At 30.9% G+C, this 17969-nt stretch overlaps 1 protein-coding gene across 1 annotated transcript; it reads left to right on the forward strand.

The window, feature by feature from the left end:
• Window positions 1-7876: 7876 nt before the first annotated feature.
• On the forward strand, window positions 7877-10040 carry LOC145038323 (uncharacterized). The gene is made up of 8 exons (XM_078986720.1): window positions 7877-8085; window positions 8190-8412; window positions 8831-8951; window positions 9046-9116; window positions 9194-9273; window positions 9354-9457; window positions 9573-9631; window positions 9731-10040. Exons 1-8 carry the CDS (start codon window positions 8003-8005, stop codon window positions 9842-9844), a joined length of 855 nt encoding a protein of 284 aa, XP_078842846.1. The 5' UTR covers window positions 7877-8002; the 3' UTR covers window positions 9845-10040.
• Window positions 10041-17969: the final 7929 nt, after the last annotated feature.

Here is a 17969-nt window from a genome sequence, read left to right on the forward strand (position 1 = left end):
AGCTTCGTGCTTGCAGTTTTTAGTTTTGGTTTCAAGTACTAAGTTTTCAAAAGAGGAGCTCGGGAAGATTGCAGTGCACACACCATTTGTTTAGCTTGGGATGTTTATACTCTGATATGTTTAATCGATGTTATGATACTTTTAAGATACATTGTTTATGATGTTTATATGATTGTTTGATGACTATGGTTTTTGTATTGAATTAAAAAGAAATTTTTAGACTGTATTTTTGGGATGTTTCAGGTCAGCACCCGAAAATGGCTTGACATAGGTAGGTCAACACCCCAAAATGGCTTGACATGGGTAGGACGGGCACCCCAGAATTGCCCGATAGTAAGTATGATTGTATGGTATGTGGTATGATGTGGGAACTCACTAAGCTTTGTGATTTTGGTTTTCTGTTTTTGGTTTCAAGTACCTCTTCATCTAAGGGGAAGGAGCCGGCAGGGTAGCAGCGCATCGTACACACATGCTTTCGTATTTGAGAACCATGGGCTTGTACTATGACATTATACTATTTGACATTATGGTTTTTGAGATATGTAAGTATGGTTTTGTGGTTTGATGTGACATCAGTATTGTTTTCCTCAATCAATTTTACAAGTAACGCAATTAAAAACAAAAAATTTTGGTCTCGATTTTTGGGATGTTACAAGTTGGTATTAGAGCATTGGTTTGAGGGATTTGGCCACACCTTCGGGGGTGCCTGGACTCAAATCGAGGGCTTGAAAGATTTTTACAAGAAAACAGTTTTCTAAAATATAAAATAAAGAGTTTTGGGAAGAACAAGGTGTGTGATGCCTGCGAGCGGCCGAGCTCAAGTAAGTTTTCCCCAAGATACCCATAAATGATATATTATGTTATATGATATGATTATGAGAATTGCATGCTAGACTAGGGATAAGGATCTAGGGATGATGCATTGTATGCATGTTATGTGATTATGAGAACTGCATGCTAAATTAAGGCTAAGGATCTAGGAAGGATGCCTTATATGTTGTTGTATGAGTTTATTGAGCTATATGCTAGGGCTGGTTAGCCAGCAGTATGATAGACTGATTAGGTTATGTTTGGTAATGGTTAGTCAATGCACGAATGCTGCTTGCTTTGTGCTTATAGGGGTTCCAGATAGCTTTAACAAACTAGTAACTGAATATGTAATAGTATTCGCGAGTTGGTTAGGGGAAGATGGTAGGGACTCCTTGTGCAGCTGGTGGCGGAGAGTGCCCTAGGATAATCCTAGGATGAAATTAGTTTAGAAAGCAGTAATAGTAGAAGGGACTTGGTGAAGTCGAGACAATCTTTGAGGAAAGTACGAATAGATGTGGAAGGTAGTATGAACCTATACTACTGGAACCAGAGGATTCGTACTCGAATCAAGGAGGGGTAAGATAGAACCAAGAAACATGGATAGTGTGTGAGACCTCTTGAGAGTATGTATGACCCTGACGTTTATGTGTTTATTTCAGTATGACGATTACGCGGCATGGAGCGGGAGGTTCATGGTCTGGATCAGGATCAGGCTCGGGTGCGGGATCCGAGCAGGTTGATGATGGGCTACGCGAGTTCATCACGTCTGAGATCATGAGAGGTACCCTTAAGGTGACCCGATCATTTTTGGGTTAATCAAGGAGGGGATTGTTGAGTTGATGGAGGATCACCTCCGGACATTCAGGAGTGACTTGGCATCCAGCCAGTCGGGTACGTGCACACTGTCCTTCAAGGACTTCAGGGGGAGTAGTGCACCAGACTTACGGGGCGAATGAGCACATTGCCCCATAGCAAAAATTGGGGCAGCAGCAGTAGGAGCAGACAAAACATATTTTCCTTTTAGATTACTCTCAACAGTCCTTAGCATGCCTTGAAGCTTGCTTAGAGTGACCTCCTCCTTGTTCGTGTGGTAGGTCATACGAAACTGGTTGTAACAAGGAGGCAAGGAGTGTAGAATGATATCTATGGTGAACTCCTCATCAAAGTTGACATTCAACTTTAGCAAACAGTCTACATACCTTTGCATTTTCTGCAAGTGGGACGTGATGGACTCTCCATCCTTCATTTTGGTAGTGATCATCGCAACAATGATATCGTACCTTTCCTGCCTGGCGCGTTGAGGGTAATTATCCATCAAATCTTTGTGCATCTCGTACGGATAGTATTCCCCGTAGGAATTTTGGAGTTCAACAGTAATTATTACGAGCATGATGCAATGAACCTTCATAACATCTTGCTCATGAGCCTCGTAGGCAACAATCTCTTCGGGAGTAGCAATGTTGGTGTTAATCTCCTTTAGCTCCTTGTCGAGAACATATTCTTTGTCCTCGTAACGGGTGACCATGCGAATGTTGTAGATCCAATTATTAAAGTTGGTCACGTCAAAGATCACCTTCCCACACAAGTTCATGAGTGAGAATGACCCAGAAGGGGTTGGGCCAGAAGCGTTGTTGTTTGGAGTAGACATCCGAAAAAGAAAAAAAACAAAGTCTAGATTAGATAAGAATCCCCAATTAAACACCCAAATGAAAATTTAGGTCTAGGACCCAACACAATTATTTACAATTCAGAAGAGGGATGTTGTAATCTAGTTGCAAATAATTTGAAGGTAGGTAAATGATGATTTACCAATTTCCACCATGAAAAACGAAAAAGACAATTAAGTTTTAAATGAATTGAAATTCCTGGATTCTTTTGAGATTCATTGAAATTTTCAATGGCATGTATCAATCTTAATATGCTCTTCAAGTTTGTGACTGGGATACCGAGGATCACAAACAAGATGTGAATAATCATGCAAATGTACTCGGTACTCTCAATGTCATTTGCCACATAATCAATGTGTCAGTTATCCACACATGCTCCATTGATCTATGATAAACATCGAGTTACCCCTTTTGCCACCTTTTTTAGTCCCAAATTAGTGTGCCGGTAAACCACACACGCTCCATTAACGACTTGGCAGGGTGCACAGTGTAATTTCATGAAATAACATCATTTCACATTTTTCCTAAAGTAACTAAGATTGGGAATTTGTAAAAATATTTAGTTACTTTATAGATCATTATACTTATTAATGAGGAATTGGTTGCCATATCCTACCCGTTCGGCTAACGACCCTCCACTAATCAAAAGTGCGGTGGGTACGAACTGGATACCCAATGGTGGTCATTTTATAAGTTGCTTCCTTAAACAACCCTTATAAACTAGCTTCATGAATGAGACCTACTAACGGTGAGACTAAATTTATCTTATACATATATATAATAATTAATCTTATAATATTATAATAGTATAATGGTCGCATTTTAAACTTGTAAAATTCTAGGATTTGGAATTTAAATATTTCAAAATTAAAACTCTTAATTAAAATTTTAAATCCCAAAACCCGAGGGCAAGTTTTGAAACTTTTCAAAACATCTTTTAGATCAAATTTGAAAAATAGTTAAATAATCATATTATTAATCTTTATCACATAAATTGACCGAATCTATTTTCTTTACAAGATAATTCAAATCAAAATACAAATAATTAATCTTTATCATATAAAACAAGTAGTTATCTTATTTATGACAATTATCTTTCAATTGTATTAGGTAACCAATACCATATTGGAAAAATCAAATTTTATCAGTCAAATTTTATTAGCCATCTGACGACCCGACTCGCCGAGTCACTGACTGGAATCGTTGAGTTGCCTTGAATCGTCAAGTTCATTAGGTGACTCAACGAGTTCATCATGCAGATGGACAAATTTTTGACTTTTTAGCTTTGAAAAAATTAGCAATGCATCAAATACAATAAAAAAATGATCTAGGCACTGATACCACTGTTGGATTATGAGCAAATCATCAATCATATGGTGCACATGCAAACCCTAAAGTTTTGGATCTAGGTTTTTCTATGTGTACATGCAATAATCATCCAAATCTTGTAAACCCTAATTCTAGCATACCAAAATCAAAAATACATCTAATAAACAAGCCAGAGTATCACCTTTGATTGTAGCTTGATGATCTTAAGCTTTTGAGAACCTAGCACGTCAAATGCGATGCCTCTAATGAATCACAAACACCAAGACAATTGGATAATCTTAGAGAGAGAGGGAGGAGGCTAAAAATTTGGCTAGCAATCCTTCTAGGGTTCAAGTGGCCGAAAATTAGATGCCCAAGGGGTCTTTATATAGGTGAGGAATTAGGGTTTTAGTCAAAGACCTAATCTGGTTGCTTAGGCTCTAAGCAACCTATAAGAATCTTCCAGAACCTTAGCCCTTGGACGAAATCCTTATGGACTCCTATATGATTTTTCCAACCCTTTCCAAAGGGTTCCTCAGCCCATTATGCAATTATCTTATAATCACAACTTCAGTTCCCTTGATTTAATTAATCTTTTTTTGACCAAAAATATAATTCTAAATTAATTATTGACCAATATTAATTAAAAACATGATTTCTTATTATTAATAAACTATAGTAACCTCTTTCTCCATTGTTCATCCAGTCAAGTTGCTTTGGTGAAGGCAACCCAAAAGGACCATGCTACCATCGAGTCAAGTACATACCAAATATAGTTATGTGCTTAGACACCTAATCCGACATTATTTGCTTAGATCTTGTTAGTCTACAGTTTGTGTGTATTTTTGGTCCTATAGTTTTGGTCTAATGGAGTATGAGCTACTCCAAGTCCTTGAAATGTAGTTTCATGTAGTTTTGAGCTCTTAGATTCATAAAAATGAGAGCTTGTACACTCTCAATAATCCTTGCAAAAGTTTTGGGACTTTGGGTGACTTTTGGACCAATGGTTTTAGTTTTTACCCTCTTGTATGCATGCAAATGGATAAAGTCAGAGACTTTATCCATTAAGATGTCCCTTTTTATCTGGATCTGAAGTTTGGTGCTTTTGCTTAATGAAATAAGAACTTACTGAAAAACTAGGGATTTAGCTTGGGTATATTGGTCATACATGGAGGTACGCTATGTATACCAGTGATCGAACTCATGATCTAGAAAAGCACCCTCTACACTGGATGTAGAGGGGAGTACACAAGGCGTACTCAGCCTAAAAGGAATCGTTGATTTTTTTACTTGACTTTGACCAAGTTTGACTTAGGGATATTTTAGGTATTTTGAGCAGTAGTTTGAGACTAGTTTGTTGTTTGTTGAATAAGTGACCTGTAGCGTTAACAGTTAGAGTTGTGATCTGTTCAGATATCTTTTTCAGACTGTGATGTGAGTTTTCCTCACTGTACTTGTGGGTCGAAGACATCAATGCCGACCTACTGGATTATGTATCATGATATATTGGATTGATGTTATGCTGGTTGTATGATAGATTGGTACATATGTATGATTACATGTGTTCACTGAGTATGTGTTAGACTGGTAGATCTGTATGATTACCTGTATTTGATGGTTATTATTTGTTATTGTATATGTCGACATGTTATGGTTGTGTTGGGTTGAGGCGATACTGCTTTGTGATGAAGGCCAATATACACTGGTCGGTTCAGATAGGCTAAAGGCCCAAGAGGCAGTCCAGTCAACTGAAGGCCTGGAGAGCAGTCCATATAGGTTGTAGGCCCTATGAGACAGTCCAGTCAGGCCGTAGGCTCGCATTTGCATGTTGTTATCTGTTTAGTTGTGTGTGGTATTTTGGGAGAACTCAATAAGCTTTGGCTTACAGTTTAAGTTTTATGTTCCAGGTACTTCAGATGATCGAGGCAAGACGAAAGCTTGATCATACACATCATTAGTTTTTATGAGATTGATTTTAGGATACTCTGATTTGTGATTTTGACTTTTGGAAACTAAGTTTTGGAAACATTTATGGTTTGTGGTTTGGTTTTGAAAAATAAAAATTTTATCTTGATTTTGGGATGTTACACAATCTAAACCTTACCAACATACCCCCAACCATAATGTACCCACACATCCCTAATAATATTTAAAATAACTTTAAAAAAAATCAATATTTTCTTTCCCAAAAACAACTATAACCCTATTTAAAATAACAAAAATTGGAAGAGAAATTGTTGGAAATGTCCCAATATTTTCGGAAAAGTTTCAATTTAGTCTTATTCTTTTTTGAACATAAAAGTTCAGATTATTTGATTTTACACGATAATACGTCATTTCCTATTAAAAGAATAAAATATATATATTTTTTAATTTGAGCCAAAATGAAATAATCGAGACTTTTATGTTTAAACTTTTTTTATTTTGAAACCAAAGTGAAATTCTTCCAAAAACATTGAAACTTTTCTTACAATTTCCCAAATTAAAAAATAAAAAGTCACACAAAATACACAACCAAAGATATTTTCTATTTTTTTAAATCATAAAATACAAACTCAAAAGTTCTACCCAAATCCGTTTTTTTTTTTTTTTTTTTTTAAATTCTACATTATTTTTCGAATTCTTTTTCCAAATGCAACTTAAGTTTTTTTTTTCGTGGTATAAAGTGTGAAGTCTAAAAGATGTTGGGTTAGAAGTGAATCACGAAAGAGTTTGAGGGTTGGAGCTGTCAAGTTAAACATTATTTTGACGAAACATGCGTTATGAGATAAGGACAATACACTATTAACCCAAAAGATATTCGAGCTCAGTTAACATAACTCGATACGTAGCTCTCATATTATAGGATTTTCTAGTGATTTCCTCTTTCTTTGTTATTGAATTAAGATCAATCTCCTAATTGTGTAATATCTGAGTTCTTGTAGCCTTGATAAGAGTGTGAAAAAGCTCATGGTTAATGTTTCTTGTCAAGTTGTTATTGTAAGAGCTTCAGTTTGATTGCATGTTTAGTACTTAATCAGTCGAGTTTTTGGTTGATTTATTATTATTATTATTATTATTATTATTATTATTATTATTATTATTTTGAAAATATTTGGTTTAGAAATAGGGAATTTGTTTCTCACATCTTAAATATTGTTTAGAGCTGTTGTATGATTTTTGGATGCTCGGGTGCAAACCGACATCAACACAATTGGATATAAATTATATTGGTTCTTTACACGGTGTCAACTCTAGTGTTGTGTTACTTAATATCACTAAGTATCAACAACTTGTTGGGAAATTATTTTATTTTGACTATAACTCATCAAAACATTTATTTTTCCTTTTTAAGCTAATTTATGCATAGTCAAAGAGTTTCTTATGTATGATTAGCTTTGAGTAAATGCTCTCCTGGAAAGGGAGTCAACATTAACATGTATGCGTCTTGAAGTCATCAAGCCTATGTTGAGGCTGATAGGGTAAATGTGTTAATGCTATAACATCTATAGCTTGGTAGTTGGTACTCCTTGTTTATAGAAAGTTCGATGATTAATTGGGAAAGTAAGAAGCAAAACAATATATCTAGATCCTTCAATGAATATGAATATAGGTCTATGACTTCTCTTGTGATATTTCATGGGTTCTAAAGCTTTTAAAAGATTTAACATTTGAAAAAGTTGCTTCCTGTTATTATTATGGGTGATTAGGAAATCCAATTAGTTTTGAATCCTATTCTCCATGAACAAACACACCACATGAAAATAGACATGTATTTGGGTTGTGAAAAGGTTGCTTCATGGAATTGTTAAAATTGTAAAAGTTGATTCGTTGTAAAATTGGTTTGTTAAAGGAAAAGGCGAACATTTTCATGAAATCATTGAGTTTAAGTCAACACAATGTTTTGTGTGAAGGGTTGTTTACGTTAATCCTTTCTCAATTTGCTTTTGAAAAACAAGTTTTTGTTTTTTTTTTTAATGTATAAAGTGGTAAGTCTAAAAGACGAGGGATTAGAAGTGAATCAGGAAAGAGTTTAAGGACTGAAGCTGTCAAGTGGAGCAGTATTTAGAAGAAATACGTGCTACTGTACGGGGAAAAGGACAATACGCTATTGAACTGGAGGATATTCGCGCTCATTTCACATAACTGCTCTCACATTTTAGGGTTTTCTCGCTGATTTCCCCTTTTCGTTGTTCTTGCATTCTGGTAGTGTAATCGGAGTTCTTGTCGGTGTATCCATGGCAATCCGAGCTCCAAGTAGGAGGTACCGAGCTCTTTGCACCTATCCGTTTAGCCTCGGACGTAGCTTTTGGTTAAAGGCGTAAGTTTCTTGTCAAAGTTACTGTTCTTGTAGGAGTTTGAGTTTGATTGTTTGTTAAGTTCTTAACCAGTCGAGTTTTTGGTTGATTTTGTCGAATGCAACAGTAAACTGGGAGGAATGCAACATCGAGTGAAGAGACAGAGACCCACAATCTCGAAGTCGAAGGAAGCGGATGGATCTCAAAACCCTAACCCTACACATGGTCAGACTGATGAACAATCCAAGGTTTTGAATGGTGCTGCAGAAGGAACTACTTCGCGTTCCATATATGTACACGTTGTTGGTGCAGAAATCGTTGACGAAACAGAGGGTGATACAAATCTTTCAGTAAGATCTCAACCCTTTTTTTTTTGCTTTCGTTTCCCTAGGTTTTTGTTTCCATGTTGTATAGTAGTACTGAATACTTTCAGATCTGAAGCTTTAAAGCTAAGATTAATGGAAACCAGCATATACAACGTTTTAAGGAAATATGTTGCTAAGAATTGATCAGTTGGAATGTAGATAATCATTACATGAAACCAAGAATAATATCATTTGTACATTAACTGGTCCAATCATAAGCTTGAAATTTTTGGTTCATGGCTGCTTAATTGTTTGAAAGTGAAACTATAACAGTACAAATTAGGTTAAATACTCAATGGAGTCTTGTAGTTGAATTTATTTTAACAAGTGAAATAGAAATAGGGATGGATGATGGTAATTGCTATTTAATACTCATCAACTTAATTTATTACTTTTGATGCAGGGATATGATGATGTTGATGAAAGTATTCACAACGTGACGACAATCAGTCTAGAATATCAGCTTGTGAAAAACGTACTGATACTTCTAAAAACCAACCTTTTACATTCCGCACTAAATGCACGTAAGCAACATCATCATCATCATCATCATCATCTAATATCTATTTCATCATTCAATGCATCCATTCATGGATTTTGTGAATGTGTGTGAAATAGGTATTTTAGGTGAAGCAGGTCAAGAGCATGTGTTGAGGGTTATCACCGGATCTTCAAAATCTAAAAAGGCGGTATGTATGGATTCTAAAATTATATTAAATGATATTATTATTTTAATTAATATTATGTGGGGGATGGATTGTTATAGATTGTTGAGTACTTAGAGACAGAAAACATTGCATGGAGCGAAGAGAATGACAAAACAATCCTGCGGATTAAAATTAATGGGTAGGTTTCCGTGAAAACTAAACCCGACCCATATGATATGACCCACGACCCGTTTATATGTATTTTGTTTGTTTGTGCAGTGACAAAAAGTTTGAGGTGATGAGAATCAGTCTACGTGGACTGCATGTGGAACATGCAATGGAGGTTCTGCAACCTTTCGTGTCATTAGCTGCATTTGGTGGAGGTAATAATAATAATAATAATAATAATAATAATAATAATAATAATATCTATTTCATCATACATACATAAACATAATTAAATATTTTAATCAATGGATTTATTATGATGTTGAACAGTTCTGGGGGAATTGAAAGTTGTGACTGGATCTGAGAGGAGTTCAAGCATTCAACAGACGGTATGTTATGTATGAATTATTTATGAAATTATATTAAAGGATATTATTATTTTAATTAATTATTATGCTGTGTGGGATGAATATTGAATATGATTGTAGGTTATTGAGTATTTGGAGAGAGGGAATATGGAATGGAAAGAAGAAAACAAAGCAACTTTGGTAATCAAGTTTCCCCCCAATGACATGCTGACTCGCATCTTCCAAATGATTTGAAGATTGTGTTCAAAAATCAATTTGTGTATATGAATATGATGCGTTTTTTGAAACTCACAAAATCTTTTCTTTGTATATTCTACCATGCATTTTGTGCATATTTCTGAAGCTGCTATGCTATGCTATGGTTTAGGTTTCTTACTTTAATACTTTTGTCTTCATTTTCTTTGTATATCGAGTATGTTAAGAGTTTTGGTACTTGTGGTTTGCATCTTTATAAAGGTTACTGTTAATGTGACTTTGTTATTAACTATAATAACTTTTTTTTAGCAAATCTGAATGAATTGCAATTAGTGATTTGTTTGGCTGTTTCTATTTGGTTTGGGTTTGGAGATTCTTTCAAAAGAATTGGAATTGGTTTCTATTTGTCAAAGATTTGGAAAGTAGCTTACGTAATATGACCAAAATATTATTTTATTAATTTTTGTAACTTATTATTATTTTTAACAAATGATGATACTTCCATTCGATTAACGTTTTCATTTATTAAACTTGTAAAATCTCAAATTTATGTTTTTTTCTTAAGTTTGCACATAATATATAGAATAAAAAGATAATCTTACAAAATGAAAATATATAATTGTACTTATAAAAGCAATTAATAAATATCTTGCTTTGAGGCCATGTCTAGAGGCATATAGTTAGGAGTTGGGTGCATATTTAAAGAGTTAAAGAAATAATCATAGGTATTCATCTTTGTGCGTACTTGTCCAACCGCAAACAAAGGTGTGGGAGTAAGGGTTTAGTGATGGTGGTAGTTTTTTTTTTTTTTTTTTTTCAAAAGCAATATTAATCATATTTAAAAAAACAAATTGAAAAACAAAAACCGATAGAAAATACAAAACCATGTTTTTAAATTTTATAAAACGGAAAATGAAAACTCAAAAGTTTTAACCAAACATGTTTTCTAAATTTTCTAATGAAATCTGAAAATGAAAACTCTACTCATTAATTTTTTTTTTTCCAAAAAAAACTGAAAACAATTTTTCGAAATCATATACAACATAAGATTTTGATTTTTTTTTGTTTTTAGGGTATAAAGTGAGAAGTGTAAAATATGTTGGGTTAAAGTGAATTAGGAAAGCCTTTGAGGACTGACTTTTGTCAAGTGGAACAATATTTTGAAGACAATAAATTAAATTGTGTCCTATATCTTTTATGTCTATAAATATTCCTACTCACTAACATTGTGACATGTGCCATTATTCCACCATTCAATTTAATTTTATTTGATATATTCATAATATAATTTTAATGAAATAGTTAAGTAAATATGGAACGATGACACATATCATGATTTTAACGAGTAGAAATATTTGTAAGCATAAAAGGTAGGAAACAATTTTATTTTTGAAAAAATGATACAAATAGTCCTCATTGTTTCAGATCCATCACACTTGGTCCTTTTTTCCCGCTACCATCTATGGACATTTTATCCTTATTTTGAAATTTTTTTTTTACCAATTTTGTCATTTGTGATTTTATTTATTTATGTTATTTAGAGTAAATCTATTGTTCAACAGCACCACCTGAAATTAAAATGAAAACCCCAAATCCAGATAATTGAAGAACATAAACGGAAATATTAGGTGTGACAAATGATGGTTGATCGATGGTGGGAGGAAAACAACCACAAAGGTGGAGGGGAAATAATGTCTAAGAATTTGAGAGAGAGAGAGAGAGAGAGAGAGAGCAAAAAACAACATTGGCTTAGGGTTTTCTATCTAGCTTATTCACAATTTTAACTTGGACTTGGTAGAAAATTATAATTGTTTTAGGAGAAAGAACTAATATAATACATTTTGAAATCTTGAGGACAATTGACATCATTTTATTATTATTATTATTTTTAAATTTACTAAATCTTCATAAATATACAAACCATATGGTTATGGACCAAAACTGTAATTTACTCTAGCAATTCATAATTTTGTTTCAAGTAAAAATATTTGAATCATGTAATATCAATGAGGTTTTTATTGTTATTAATAAAATAAACATTAATTAATTAATTTCTTTTAACAACAAACTAAATTTATTAACCAAACTAACAAGGGGTAGTCTGCAAAAAGAAATAACTGGATCAAATCAGATGAGAGTTTTTAAGCCAATGAGACCAACCAAGAGTGAATTTATATGTTTACATGGGGTGTCCATGGACATCCTTTAGTTTCAAAAACTTCTATTTTAAGATTTGACTGATTAAGAGCTTTCGATCCATATAAGGCACGCATCGAAGGACCTTGCCGCGTCCATTATATGGTGTGCATCACGTTTTGTTTGAGATTAAGTCAATAAAACATAATTAAGGGAACAAAACCCAAATGTAAAAAAGATTGGTTAAATATTAGCAGGTTATTGAATTTGACTTTTATATTAACTACTTGCACCACTACTAAAATGATGCATTTTATTTGGTCATATATACGTAAAAAGATTTGTTTAATATTAGCAAATTATTATATTTAACTTTTAGATTAAGTACTTGCACCACTACTAAAATGATGAATTTTATTTGACCATATATGTAAAAAAGATTTGTTAACTATTAGCAAGTTATTATATTTAAGTTTTAAATTAACTACTTGCACCGCTATTAAAATGATGCATTTTATTTAGTCTCACACTCTTACTTACTTACTTACATACACACAGGCGCACAAACACACACACACACACACATATATATATATATATATATATATATATATATATATATATATATATATATATATATAATGAAGTTCAACAACAAACTCAAATTAGGAGAACAAACTAACGAATTCAATAAAAATCTTCAAATTCAATTTATTTTCCGATTGACACCTCATTCGCACTTTCTATCTCCTCTCACATTATCATTAAGTCACCTTTCTCAATCAATTGATGAAACTCAAAAGTTTAATAATGTTTTTGTGAAACAAATATGAAAAAAAAAACAATGCATCAATGAAATGCATAACATTTTTTAAAAAAGTTTACTTGAAAGAAAAACAAAAAGCGAAGTTTGTTATATGTAAATGTAGTTGGGATGGATTCTCAATGGCTCCAATGTCTGTCATTGGTGGCTATTCAATGGCCAATTGGAAAAAAAAACATCAATTTCGTGAGTAAATCCTCTCTCTGTATTGATATAATTTTTTGTTTTTGTATTGTATTTTCAAGAATTTGTTTGATATAGCGATTTTACTCTGTATTCCTATAATCATAAGTAATGCTCCATTTTGATTTCTGTATCAATCATGTCTTGTTACTTGTATGTTAAAAAATCTTTCATGGTGAACATGTCTTTGTAATGATCACAGTGGGTAAGGAACTAATTTTACATGAAAGTTTCCTTAAATATAATTTTATTGCACGCAAACTATTTGTTAAATTGCTCAATTTCTTTATTTGAATCAAATATTGGTACATATTGATATAACTAATTAACAAGTTTCTTAATGTCAAATGCATAATGCTCTCGACTGAACAATAAAGATATAAACATTTTTTCAATTAAACATGCATTAGATTGATGCATATGTTTTTTATTTTTTTTCCAGCATTATATTATTTTTTTTACTCAACTTTAAACATACATAACTTCTTCATATGATCTCGGAACGAAGACATTTATTTCTAGATTCTAGTACTTTGTGTGAGTTTCTTTTTAAGCTTAAAAAACATCTTAATATGTTAAGAATTGAGTGACTTATACAACTCTAAATAGGGGTTGGATTTTTACTTTTTGTTTCAACATATTATAACTTTTTACTTAATTTTGAACATACACAACTTCCTCATATAATGTCAGAACAAGCTAATTTTTTTTTCTAGATTGTAGTACTATGTGTGGGTTTCATTTTAAGCTAAAAAAACATCTTAATATATTAGGAATTAACTGGCTTATACAACTCTAAACAAGGGCTGTTGAGTTTTTTACTTTTTGTTTAAGCATTTTATTATTTTTTTCACTAAACTTTGAACTTACATAAATTCCTCATATAACGTCAGAACAAGATAATTTTTTCTTTCTAGATTGTAGTACTCTGTGTGGACTTCATTTTGAGCTCAAAAAATATCTTAATCTGTTAAGACTTCACCTACTTATATAATTTTGAATATACACTCTTGATATGTGTTCTTTTCTTTTCTTTTTATTTGCATTTGATAAAAACACACACACACACACACATTGGATTATCCTTTTCTGTCCCATTTGATCGAGCCCATATAAACAATTGAAATTTGATGTTATTTATGACCTTGTTAAATTTGATAAAATTCCAAAAATGCCCTTCCTTTCATGCCGTGGGAAAAATTCCCATCAATTTCTTACAATTTGTCCCTATCTTTCCAGCCTCGTAATTACGCCACATAAACTCCGATTTCGACAAACTTTATATCGTTGGAAACCCTGTTAAGAGTACTACAAGTTACATATTAGTGTTTCATCTGAATGTTTGCGGATACAGAGTTATTCAGCCGTGAACATGGAGGTCTGAACGTTTCAACATTTTCATGTGTTTGAACAAGCAACTTCAAACAACCATATTTCATTCGTTACATATCCGTTTTTGTGATTCTTTTTCCCGTGCACTCCTCGTTTTATAGATTATAACTTTACTTTATAAAGTTATATCTAATCAACTACGAATATTGACTTATTATTCTCCAAAGTTGACATTTTTTTGGCATAATCGGTGGAGTTTACAACAACCTATTTCTCATGGATTATCATAGATTTGCTTCAAAGATGGTGTTTTTAGAGTTGATGCAAGCTTACTCTAAAAGTTAATATTTCAATTGATTTATTCGTTTTCATTTTTCTTTTTAACTACATGCACATTTCTTATATTTTCCGAGAGAAATCATACGAGCACTTCAAATTTGATGTGAAGCCAAATATTTTTAATATAAACTCATTATGTGTTATCTTTTCTATTAAATATTTTTATTTTAATATTAATTTTGAAATATAAAGAATATTTTCCTTGATTTGAAATAAAAATTATTATTATTATTTTTAAATTAGTATATATTCATAATATACTTATTCTTATACATATGCATATACTTATTCTTATGCATATGCATGTACTTATTCAAATGCATATGAATATATTTATTCATATACATATACATGTGCTTATTCTTATGTATATAGAGAAATTAAAAAATATCTTTCACATATGTTTTTTTTAAATGTGCATATACACAATTTTTTTGAATATGCATTAAAAAGTCATCTTGTTACGAAAAATTCATTTTTAACATATTAATTTCGAAATATAAGGAATATTTTCACTAATTTGAAAAAAATTATTTATTTATTTTGTATTTTTTTTAAAATTAACTAAAATTATTCTTATATTTTGAAATTAATATTTAAAAAGGTTTTTTTTCAAAAAAATATATTTTAAATGCATATTCATATTTTTTTGTTCATATGTTTTTTTTTAAAAAACATGTGCATATCTACATTAATATATTTTTTTAATTATTATTATTATTATTATTTGTGATTCTCTTAAATATGCATATTACATGGACATGTGGAATTTCGTATTTAAATTCTTTGTAGATAAAAAGTTAATTAGTTCTCTCTCTCTCTCTCTCTCACACACACACACATTTTTATGTACATATTTTTTAGAAAACAAATGAAATGAATCATTAGATGGTTCAAAAAAAAAATCCCTCAAAAAAACACCTTCATTATTCATTTTTAAGTTAATTAAGAAAAAAATTCATTTTTATGATAATTTTAGTGAATATTAATAAAATTATCGTAAAAATGAATTATCAAAATGTTTTTTCGGAAACTTTTTTATGAACCATGATATTTTTTATTCATCTAGTGATTTATATGTCTTGTTCGCCAAAAATATACCGAAAAAAATTCTTACCTTGCTACAATTTTTTTTCCTACCTGATATATATATATATATATATATATATATATATATATATATATATATATATATATATATATATAGTATATATATATATATATATATATATATATATATATATATATATTCAAATGTTTGTAGCATCTACGTGTGCTCGTACATACAAATCTGGACCAACAGATGGAATAAAATCAATGGTCATAATCTGAGGATGTAAGATATTAGAATAAGGTAACATATACCATATAATCACACAAATTTCAACATAAGGGTATTTTGGTCAATTAACCTATATTAAAAAAGAAAAATTTTGGATTTTTTGGGATAATAATTCTCTTAATTTAATAAATCTAGATTTTTTAAATTAATTCAATTTTAATTCTAAAGTAATTCTTTAAAATAAACCGAATTTATTTTGACAGATTATCAACCATAAACTAGTAAGGATATTTCTGATTTTATTCTTACAGAATATAATTCCAATTCAGATATTTGTGATAATTAACCATATTTAAGAATTTTAAATATTCTTCATATATTCAACCTTAAATACAAATTTATACGTATTCTTACAAACTAATAGCCTTATACATTTTTAATATAGTTACATAGATTCTAATAGAATATCAACAAAAATGAGTAAATTTATTAAGAAATAGAATTCTTCAATATACAATCATTGAACAAATTCACTTTATCTTCTTCAATGGTCCAAATAATCCACTTGATTCCAACTATTCTTACGAAAATGTGATGTATTATCGTAAGAATGTAATTCTTCGCAAATATACTTGATGTTGAATTCGATTCCAAGTCTTTCTCTTGTATGATTATTATTAGATTCCTTCTTCAAGTCATTCTGAAAGGATAACATGCATTACTCATTAGTATTACCAATTAAGCAAATATATTTGTTATTAACAAACATTTTTTAAGACATTCTGACAGAATGCATTTATACAAATAAATTCTGACAGAATACAATACAAAATATTCTATAAGAATGCATATACTTTATTCTAGCAAGATGTTACTTAGAGTCTAATAACTATAAATCTTCATACCCAATTAAATTATGATATGTGTTATATTAGTATATTAAAATATTATTAAATGAATGTTATACATGTCATCATTTAATTAGGTAGGAAGATTTGTAGTAACAAAAAATAGGAGAATATTTAATTTCTCAAATCAGATAGTCACTTAACCAGTTTGTTAGAGCTAAGGGTAAATTGGTAATTTTACATTGATGTTAGTAATTATTTTCAGAGTTTATTGGCCTATATTGAATGTTTTTTTCCAAGAAAAATGATATATGCATGGGGAAGTTTGTATGAACATGTTGTTGAATAAGAAATACCTTTACCTTTTTGTAGGACATTAACACATTTTATATTTTCAGAAAATGATTGCAGTGAAGGCTCGAGAAGCGTAAAAAACTTATGATAGTTTAGAAGTTGGTTGAAGTCCATGGAAGGTGCAGACTTGTGCTGCTTTAATAGGTGGTGAGAAGAGTTTTTTCCATAATTATGAAGGTTTTGCTAATTTATGAATAATAATAATAATAATAATAATAATAATAATAATAATAATAATTCTTTTTGCATATTTCTTTTTTGTCCCTTAATTTTGTTTTATTTATTAGAAAAATGTTTTTATTAAGGCTAAATGCAAGAAATGGCAAATTACTGTTAATGATTTCTTAATTATAGCATCTACAATAGATTTAAAGGAATACGATGTAAAGGATATTATTTTCATATTTCCCTCTTAGTTCTTTTTATTCAGAAATGGTCTGCGTATTAGAACTTAGCAATGTATTTTTTTAATCATTTTGGGAAACAACAACATATTTTTTTAGATAACTCAAAGTAGGATGCCCTAATGTGAACATTTCAAAGGTACAATGCTATGTTTATTTTCAAAAAAGTTACTAAAAAGGGAAAGTGTGTAAAATTTTCCAAGCACAAAAAATCACGTAAATTTATTCACGGACTAAAAATCACATAACAATGGGATTCGGTAATAATCAATAAATTATATTGCTATTTAGGGGTAAATAGATCTAATACAATGCTATTGAGAGTAAAACCAAAAAATATATGTTAACATAAATGATCCATGTTCAATTTTATGAAAGAAAGATGCCATGGTTTGAACCTAGCCCCTAAACAAATCTTTTGGTAAAACTATGAGTTATCTTTGTTATCGTCCCAAAATGGTTG

This window comes from Lactuca saligna, chromosome 4 (assembly GCF_052625555.1).
Source record: "Lactuca saligna cultivar CGN05327 chromosome 4, ASM5262555v1, whole genome shotgun sequence".
Taxonomy (NCBI): domain Eukaryota; kingdom Viridiplantae; phylum Streptophyta; class Magnoliopsida; order Asterales; family Asteraceae; genus Lactuca; species Lactuca saligna.

Bases quoted from the DNA above. Each gene is read 5' to 3' on its own strand.
- LOC145038323 (XM_078986720.1), top strand. From the start codon at position 8,003: ATGGCAATCCGAGCTCCAAGTAGGAGGTACCGAGCTCTTTGCACCTAT. The intron at 8,086-8,189 runs GTAAGTTTCTTG...CGAATGCAACAG, and splicing joins CGTAGCTTTTGGTTAAAGGC to TAAACTGGGAGGAATGCAAC. The intron at 8,952-9,045 runs GTAAGCAACATC...TGTGTGAAATAG, and splicing joins ACATTCCGCACTAAATGCAC to GTATTTTAGGTGAAGCAGGT.